The 9,210-nt window shown below is 56.5% G+C and overlaps 1 protein-coding gene and 1 long non-coding RNA gene across 2 annotated transcripts; one reads left to right on the top strand and one right to left on the bottom strand.

The window, feature by feature from the left end:
* Nucleotides 1-672: 672 nt before the first annotated feature.
* Nucleotides 673-4,634, bottom strand: EN1 (engrailed homeobox 1). Its single transcript, XM_061463192.1, has 2 exons — nucleotides 3,864-4,634; nucleotides 673-1,228 (listed from the first exon to the last, which is right to left on the bottom strand). The coding sequence occupies exons 1-2, from the start codon at nucleotides 4,519-4,521 to the stop codon at nucleotides 912-914; spliced, it is 975 nt and encodes a 324-aa protein (XP_061319176.1). The 5' UTR covers nucleotides 4,522-4,634; the 3' UTR covers nucleotides 673-911.
* LOC133274610 (uncharacterized) lies at nucleotides 3,876-8,765 on the top strand. The gene is made up of 2 exons (XR_009745309.1): nucleotides 3,876-4,011; nucleotides 8,409-8,765. It is a non-coding gene; the product is annotated as an uncharacterized LOC133274610 (long non-coding RNA).
* Nucleotides 8,766-9,210: the final 445 nt, after the last annotated feature.

The raw sequence follows: 9,210 nt of genomic DNA, 5'->3' as shown, positions 1-9,210 counted from the left end.
GACGGATTCAGGCTTTTTTTTTCCTGCAGGAGCTGGTGATACATTATTACCATTATTACAGGGTGGGTTTTATTTCTTGTTAAAAAGGGAGATGGCGGGAGGTGAGGCAAGACCGCAACAGCAAAAGAATTCATTTTTTAAGAAGGTAGGAAAATAAAAATATTAAAAAAAAAACAACAAACGAAGGTCTCAAGGTTTTAAGCAAAGGATGAGCAGTTTAAAAATTGCCGCACTGTTCTATCGAAAACAAAACCTAAACACGCCTCTGCAATGGCACTATATACACAGCATATCGTGTATATATATATATTTATTTTTTATATTTTTGTATATATATACATATATACAAACGTCCACACACTAAAACAAAGAATTACAGGCACTCTGGATCCTGAACACAGTCTACACTTTATTTCAGACTACAGATTTCTGAACATAATAAAATCTTTGGCTTGTAGCGGCGGGTTCAGTCTCGCAGTCTGTGGATCAGAACATTTTTATTTTTTTTTCCTCAGGAAAAATAAAAAGACAAATTCACACACGCACACAAAAGAAATGAGATCAAACGAAAGATCGGAAAAGTCGGACAATTGCTGTAAAACAAGAGCGACGGACATCGAGAGAAAAAAATAAAAATAAAAGAAAGCAAACAAAATGAACAAACAAAAGAGGGGGGAAGAGATAGAAGGGGAAACTTTCCAGCAAATAGAGATCGCTACACATATTTCTTACCTGAAATTAAATATATACAAGGTCATATGCTGTTTGGCTATATATTTTTTTTTTAAGTGTTCATATTTTTTTTCGTGATTGGAGTCCTTATACTATGGATAGACAATAGATCTGCTTTTAAATAACACCTGTCTGCCTCCCGGCCGGCGGGCCGGCGCCGCGGCTCTGGGCTGGGGGGGTCATTCGCTCTCCTCTTTGTCCTGCACGGTAGTGGTGGAGTGGTTGTAGAGTCCCTGGGCCATGAGGTGCAGCGCCAGTCCGTTCTTGATGCCCGTCGCTTTTTTGATCTTAGCTCGTTTGTTCTGGAACCAGATCTTGATCTGGGACTCGTTGAGGCTGAGCTCCTGGGCCAGACTCTGCCGCCGCTGCTCCGTGATGTATCGGTTCGCCTGGAACTCCGCCTTCAGCCGCTGTAGCTGCTCGGCTGTGAACGCCGTCCGCGGCCGCTTGTCCTCCTTCTCCGTCTTCTTCTTCTTAAGCTTCCTGGTGCGGGGGCCTGCGGGCAGGGTACACACATGCCGCTGGGCAGGGCAGGGCCGCGCCGCCGAGCGACCGACCAACCGACCGCCGCCCCCCCCCCCCCCCCCCCCATCCACCGCCGGCCGCCGGAAAAATGGCCGACGGCGAATTTATGCCGGTCCCGTGTACCCCGTCCTCCACATATCCCTAATCCCGGCACCGCAGTCCCCATTACAGCGGAGAGAAGGATGGGGAAGGAGAGGCAAGGTCGGGGCCGAGAGCGTCGCACCAACCGCGTACCCCCCACCGAGCCGGCCCCGCCGGTACCTGCAGTGCTCCTATCGCCCCCCGCCCCGACACAAGTCGGGAAGCCGCTCCGCCCGCCTCGGCAGGACGAGCCGCTCTCCCCTCTGTACGGCCCGACACCGGAGTCCGCCGGCCGGGCACTCCGCCGGGCAGCGCAGGGGGCGAGGGCCCCGCAAGCCGGCACCGCGGAGCCGCCGGGAGCAGCAGCCTGGCCGGGGGCTGCGCCAGTCTCTTTGGGGTGGGGCGGGGGGGAACAACCCCCACCGCATGGGCGGCCCAGTCCCGGGGGAGCCTGCTCCTCCACCACTCCAGAGTCCAGCCGATGCCCGGTCCGGGATGGCCAGCGGCCGATCTTTGCCAAGGAGCCCCGGCTCCGCCTGCGACTCCCTCCACGAACCTCAGTCTAAAGCAGTGCCACCCCCGCCCCAGGCCTGGATGGGGCCGTGCGAAGTGTCACAGAGCTCGCCGGGAAGCAGCCCGGCTCCGGGCCGCATTCTGATGGCAGTCCCCGGCCGGGGGAGGGAGGTACCCCAGGTGCTCTGCACGCCAACTCGGCCCGGCCAGGGGGGAGCAGAAAAGGGTCGGAGCCCTTAAGAGGAGGAGAGAATGATCTACAAAAATCACCCGACAGATGCCTGGCTCGGCGGGCGGTCCCGGGTCCTCAGCCCCCCGCCAGCAGCAGCCGCAGCCGGCAAGGCCTTCTGGCCGCCGAGTAGGCCGAAAGCTTCTCTCCTCCTCTCCCGGCGCAGACCTTCCCCAGGAGGGGAGTTCCCCGCGTCTCGGTGGTGTCTGCTGGCAGGGAGAGGGAAGGGGCCCGGAGGGATGCTCCCGGGCTTGGCCGGCGGAGGGGCAGAGGATGAGGGGAGGGAGTCGCTGTGCTCCAGTACCTTGCAGCGGGGTGCCGGCGCCTCCGACTACTGCAGCCCGCTAGTCCCCGAAGCAGGGAGAAGCGGCTGGGACCAGCGGACAGCTCTGAGCACAACAAAGAGGGCGACTGAGCAAAGCCGAGCCGCACCAACCTGCCCTCGCCCTTCTTTCTCCTCTCCGGACTGGGGCAAGGAGAAAGCTTCAATGAGGATATAGAGGAATAATCCTATGTCCGAAGAAAGGGAAGGAGAGGAAACGAAGGCGCAAGTGCAAAACGCCTGGCGCACGGAGGCCCTGGGAATCTGTAGCAAAACAGCCGTGGCCGGGCCGGCCGGGAGCGACGGCCACGCTGTCTGACAGCTCTATCACTCCATCAATCACAGGGGTCAATCAAAGTGGCTTTTCTGAGTTTCAAGTCGCTGGACGTGTCAATAACAGGGGATGGAGATGGCTAGGTAGGAAGCGCCGCATTGACCGCAACCAGCAAGCCGCAAAGCCGAGCTGGGGCCGGCCATAGCCGCCTTCTCCGCGTCCTGAAACGACCCCGGGGAAGCCGGCCCCGTGTCCCAGGCGAGGCACAGGGGAGCCGAACCCGGCCCCGGCTAGCGGATCCCTGGCTGCTGGCCTCAGGAGTCAAAGGGGAGCCCTCTCTCCTCGCCTTCTGCTTCTTTCAAAAAAAAAAAAAAAAAAAAATTGGAAACAGAAACTAACGGTGATGAAACAAGGGGCTGCCGGGGCATGTGGGGGAGTTTTAAGTTCCTTGAAGGGGCGACAGAACGGGCTGAGGCCGGAGAGCCGGGCAGGCGGCTCCCACGGGGGCAGCCCCAGGCAGAGGCACGTCCCCTCCCGAGAGCCGGGCCTCATACCACGGCCGGGAGCACCGGCTTCCGCGGCAAAGCGCGGCCTAAGGGCCTCAGACTCGTTGCAGAGGGCCCGGTAAACAGCCTCTCCGCCACCTTCCTAAAAAAAACCCACTAAATATTTTTCTTCTCTTTCTGAGCAAACAGATCTCGGCACGTACCTCCAGCAGCCACTCAACATGTGGCTCAGGACTCGCCCCCGCCGCCACCCCTGAAAGGCCACTAGCACCCAGGGAAAAAATAAAAGGGGACAAATAGCCCCCAGACACGGAAGCAGCCGAATCCGCGGCCGTTTTTCGCAGCGCTCCCGCCCCACGCCGCCGCGCTGCGAAAGAACCCAGGCTGCGGGGTTGAAGGGGTCGCTCCCCGCCGGGTCTCCGCATGAAAACGCGGCCGAATCGGAGCCCCGGCGTCACATTCAAATTTGGGAGATTCGGAGGAGGAAGGAGGGGTGGTTGGGGGGAGCACGCGTTTCCTCTCTCCCCGGGTGACCCAAGACCATCCCCCCTCCCCGCGCCGCCCCACGCGAGGTCTTTAGCAGGCCGGGAGCCAAAGCAAAGGGGAAGAGGGAAGGGAGGGGGGGGGGGACACGACCTTGTCACGATTTTAACAGCTCCCAGATGCGCCGCGGTTCCTTACCCGAGGACGGTCTGTCTGAATACCTAGTGCAGTAGACCCAGGCCGGCCACACCAGCGGCTGTTGCGAGTCGGGCTTTATAACAGGTCCTCCATTATTAGAGCCCATGAGGAGGATGGCGGGGCTGCCGTGCTCCCCGTACTTCGCCGGGTGAGTCTCGCCCCCGTCAGCGGGGGGCTTGACCGTCCCCGACGCCCCCGCCGCCGCTGTCGCCGCGGCGGGGCTGGCTTTGGCGGCTGCTGGCGGCGGTGGCGGCGCGGGGCCGTCAGGACGGCAGTTCGAGTCCGGGCACAGGAGGGAGGGCGGGTTGGGCGGCCGGGCCAGCAGCGGGTTGACGTTTTCTCTACCTGAGCTCTGCCCCCGGTCTCCGTCCCGCTCCCGGCTGCCTCCTCCGCTGCCGGCCGGCGCGGGCGGCTCCTTCTTGCAGCCGAAGTCCGGCCTCAGGATGTTGTCGATGAAGAAGTTGGTGGTTCGGTGGGGCGGCGGTGGGGGGGGCGGCGGGTGGCGGCGACGGGGCAGGGGCAGGGAGCAGGGCGCGGCGGGGGAGGCGGGCGCGGGGCTCGGGGACACAGGCACGCTCTCTCCATCGCTGCCGCTGCCGCTGCTCGCCGGGCCAGGCGCCGCTTCTCGGTGGCCGTGCCCCTCCGGCGGCTCTTCCATGCTCAGCCCCCGCCACGGAGCTCGCTGCCTCCTTTCCCCCCCACCCACCCGCTTTACACCCACCCCACTTTGCCGGTGGGTGGCGGGGTGGAAAAGGGGGAAGAAAAATATGAGAAAAATATATCTATTAAAAAGAAAGAATGAGGGAGAGAAAAAAAGAAAAAAAGAAAAAAAAAATCCACTTGTTGGGCTGGAGCTGAGATGTTTTTTCTCCCCCTTGCACGGATGGATCCAAAACCGGGGAGACACTCGAGAGCTTCTCTCCCCCTTCTCCCGATCAGCTTATATTTCCATCAAAAAAAAAAAAAAAGTGAAAAAAGAAACCCCCCTACACTGACCCCACAAAAGTGTGCGGCGGCAGCTCCGCTCGGGCCCCAAAAAACCCGCCCCAACAAAAGCCGTCAAAATCTGCCCATCGCCCCGCCGCCGCGGCTGCTCCGCGCTCCCCGCTGTCACGCTCCGCTCTGCCCACGCCGCGGCTGCTGGGGCCCGTCCCTGCCAGCGCCCTGCTGCCCGCCGACCGGGCCGGGATATTAGTAATTAATTTTTTATATATATATTTTCCCTTTTTTTTTTGGTGGTTTGGGTATTTTTTTTGCCTTGAAAAAAAAATTAAAATTAAAAAAAAAAAAAAAGCCCAAATCTCTGACAGCTCCGGTCCGTGCAACAAACTCTCCCTAAAAAATCCCTCAGCCACACTTTTTTCACTCGCACCGGAAGCACGTGAGGTGGCCCCGCACGTGGGGACGGCCAATGGCGCGGCGCCGCCGCCGCTGACACCCCGCGCAGCCGCCAATGGGCGCCCGTCGGGCCGCCGCGATAAATACCGCGTGGGGACGGACCGGACGGGACGGGACAGGGCGCGACGGGGCGGAGGCACCGGCACCGGGCCCCGCCGACAACGGTGTACAGGCACCCCCCAACCCCCGCCCAGCCCTGTAAACAACTTCTTCCAGCCGCGTCGTGTCTTGCGCTGAAGTTGGTCATCGGCCGCTTCCCTATTGTCCCCCCCCCAAATAATACCCCCCTCTCCCGAAATCTCTTGAGTCCTCTTTTCGTCTTTTGCGCTTCTTTTTCTACTCCCCCGCAGCCGGGTTTGGCAGCGAGGAGAGGTGGCGAGCGCGATGAGGGTTGCGAGGCATCAAAACTTCTTTTTGAGGAATGAAAATTATTATTAATAGCAATAGTAATAACAATAAATAAAGGCAGGAGCCGCTGCCGGGGTGAGCTGGTCTTAACAGCTGCAGCCGCTCGACTGGTTTGTTCCTCTGTTGGGATTTTGGGTTGTCTTTTTTTCATTCTTCGGAATATGAAGCAAATTAGCTGACAGGTCACAGCTCAGTTCGTATCGTCTGTTTGGGTTAGGTTTGCTGCTTTCTTTTTCATGTTTTCTTGTTTCTTTGTTTTGTTTTTTTGTTGTTGTGTTTTTGGGGGGGTTTGGGGGGATTTTTTTTTCCCTGGATGTTTCTGGGGGGTGGGGTTGGGTGGGGTTTTTTTGTATTTGTTTTGGGTGGTTGGTTTTTTTTTTGCCCGGCAAAGAGTGAGCACCTCGCCTCACGTGTAGAGCCAGAAGGGAAATTCAAAGGATTTTAGAAGCTGGAAGCAAAAAGCCACTCTTTGGGGACTGATGAAGCTCTTATAGAAAATAATTTGCAGAAAAGAAAAAGTACAAATGCCCTGAGCCCAGTTTGGATTTTGCTGGACTGCCAGGGCCGAGCTAGGCGCCATAGGAAGGGTGGCTCTGCCGCCGTCGGTACCTCCAAACCGGCTGCTCCCTGCGTGGAGGTTCTGCTGCCCTGGAGAGGGAAAATGTCGGTGTCCCCACGAACGGACACGAGGGGGTGGGGCTCCCACGACATCTCAAGTTTTACACGACAGCGTGTCCCGACGGGCCGGGGGCTCCGAGGCCCGGTCGCTTCCCGGACGACCGCAGACACCTGCTCCGGGCCGGAGACGCTCCCCGGCCCGCGGCTGCTTCCCGGGTATGCGGGAAGAGCAACTCCCGGCGTTTTCTCCTTCTGACGTAACAGAAAATCCCCATCTTCTTCCCCTCCTCAAAACGGCGGCCGGGCAGCAGGGTTGAGGAGGCCGCGGTGTCCCGCGCTCTGCTCTGCGCCGCTCCGCGCCCTTCCGTGGGCCGGTCCGCGTCACTCGCCGCCGCCTATGTATTCTGTGTGTGCACGAGTGCGTGCTCAACCCCCCATACCAGCATGTGTCTGTGTCCCGGCGCTCCCCGGCAGGCTGAGACGCAGTGCCTGCAGCGGCCGGTCCCCTCCTCGCCCCGCCGGCCCAGCCCGGCTCTTCCTTCCTCGGAAGCCGCTCGGGAGGCGGCCCGGCACGGTGTTCCGCTTTCGGGAGATAACCGGCACCGGGAGCTGGAGGAGACACCTCCGGGGCCCGGCAGCAGCTCCCCCGGTTACCGGGCAGCGTGTGTGTGCTCCTATCTCCGAAGCACGATAGTTGTTTTCCCCACCGGGAAAACGTTACCGAATTGTTACTTCCAGTCATACAATAATCCCCTAAAATAATAGCTGGCGAAACACAATCAGCCCCAGAATCAAGAGCTTCATCCGCAATTAAATGAATGTTAGCCCCCCCCCCCCCCCCCCGCATTCACAATATCATATCATTTACTCGCACCGAAATTGGGTTTATTTATATTTAAGTTAGCAAAATTGAAATCTTTATCCCAAAAGCGAGCGTGGGTACTTAATTAAATTCTAATTAGGACACTATCAATATCCCATTTAGCCACGTAGCCTTTGTGAGCCGCGGTCCCTTTCAGAGCTGTAAATGGGGGCTCGCTGCCTTATCTCTCCTGCAAGAGACGCCTTGAGAAGGGCTGCAAAAGATAATTTATAGGTTTTAATTACTCTTCATTCCGCCTGATCAGCTTGGCGTTCATCACAGGACGGCGAATAAAACCTGGTCAAAAGCACTGTCACTATTCCCTGGCAAGACGCTTAATCAAAGTAAGCAGGGCCATATTACACGCTGCGAGCTTCTTCACGTAATTTCCCAGCTGCTGATAAAGCTAGTTGAATAATGCTGCAGTCCTTCGGAGACACCATTTACAGAAATGACTTTATTGACGGCTTAACGTCGGTAATTCATTTTACCTTTCATGTATTGGGAGCCCGGATTTGTTACAGTAATAGGATGATAAATGTCCTGGCGGCCCTATAGCTTTTATTATTGAATACAATACACACACCCATCCTTAAATGTTCCAAAATTGGGTAACAAAAGGGAGAGAGAGAGAAATCGAAGCCTTTAACTATCTAATTTGCCTTCCCGAGGGCGGGGGGGGGGGGGGGGGGAGGAGGGAAGGAATGGGGGGGGGGGGGTGCGAAGTGTGTGCGTGTATGTATGTGTGGGTGTATGTAGGGGGGGAATTATTTCATCTGGAATCCTCCCTTCTTCTAGAAACTGGTCTGGATTTTAAAGGCTTCTCTATAAATCGAGTAGGTTTGTGTACGGAAGGGGTGGGGGATCGCCTCAATGAATAAGGAGGGGTTAAAGGAAAAGACGATATACATTTCCAGGATGGATATTTTTTCCACCGCGACTCTTCCTATCGAAATAGATAAATATTACTCTCCGGTTTGCAGATACAGTAATCGGAGTAGTATGTCTGCACCGTGCCGTAAAGACGGAGGCTTAAAACAAATAATACTCCCTTCTCAGAAAAAAAGTTCACTCTGTGACTTGTGGGCGCCGCCGGGTTTCGGAGTGCCCGTCAAAGGGATCCGGCCCCGCGGAGCCCCACGCCCTCTGCCGTCGTGGGGCTTAGCGTACGGAGCAGTCTCCCGCACGGGAACCGGGAGCTGGGCTTCGGGGCTCGCTGCCCCTCGGAAGTGCCCTGGTGCGGTCTGAGCCTCTTGCAGGACGATGTCCCCACCGGCTCCCAGCTGCGGCGCTTGGGTCTGTCGTCCCCCCGTCCCCCCCCTGGCGTAGATAGAGAAGATGAAATCCAGGAGGGTGAAAGCAGCCGAGGGGCGGCGGGGCCGGGGACCCGGGCCCTGGTGCCAGCCGCCGGGTTGCGGGGAGGAAGCCCGCACTGCTCCCGTCTCTGCGGCGACCTCAGCCTCTTCGGAAACTGGCCGGAATGATTTCTCCGATTTCGTTGCATTTACTTTCTTTTCTTCTTGTTATTCTTTTCTTTTTATTCTGTTTGAGAGAGGCCACCAAAGGGAGGAGATTTTAAAATTTAAATTAAAAATAAAATTAAAAGAGTATCAGAATTCCTTCGCACCATTTTTTTTTTTCCGGCGCCCTTATAGGAAGGAGGAAGTATAGAAACGTGGTTAATATACGCTGTGGTAATCCTATTTCTAGGTCTAGATCAGATCTCATTGGGGCCTTTGCTGAAGGACATAAATGAGTTGTTCTAATACAATAGATTTCATCCTTCCTACAGGGACTGGCTGACCAGAGGTTTTGTTAAAAGTGAATACGAATAGATTTCTGCTACAAGTGCAGCATTATTATTATGAGCTGTAAGGTCAGACTATACATTCCGGGTCCCCAAAGCCTATAGACCCTGGGAAAGGCGCGGGATATACCACGTCATTGTACCTGACAGTCTCTTCAATAGACTAATTCAATTATCGCTTGGGGATTCAGTCTTCATTGAAAGCAATAATAGCAGTATAATTCGTTGGTAAATAGGTATTGGAAGCAGCCTCG

Source organism: Pezoporus flaviventris, unplaced genomic scaffold (genome assembly GCF_033815535.1).
Source record: "Pezoporus flaviventris isolate CSIRO_AGI_PZ_B2104156 unplaced genomic scaffold, CSIRO_AGI_Pfla_v1 ptg000001l, whole genome shotgun sequence".
NCBI classification, from domain to species: Eukaryota; Metazoa; Chordata; class Aves; order Psittaciformes; family Psittacidae; genus Pezoporus; species Pezoporus flaviventris.
Note: the sequence above shows the minus strand (reverse complement) of the source record. Positions and strands in the feature narration are given on the sequence as shown.

What these genes read in the sequence shown, in the direction of transcription:
- EN1 (XM_061463192.1), bottom strand. Translation starts at nt 4,521, where the DNA reads ATGGAAGAGCCGCCGGAGGGGCACGGCCACCGAGAAGCGGCGCCTGGC. An exon ending in TTCAGACAGACCGTCCTCGG is followed by an intron (nt 1,229 to 3,863) that starts GTAAGGAACCGC and finishes CCCTGCCCGCAG; the next exon opens with GCCCCCGCACCAGGAAGCTT.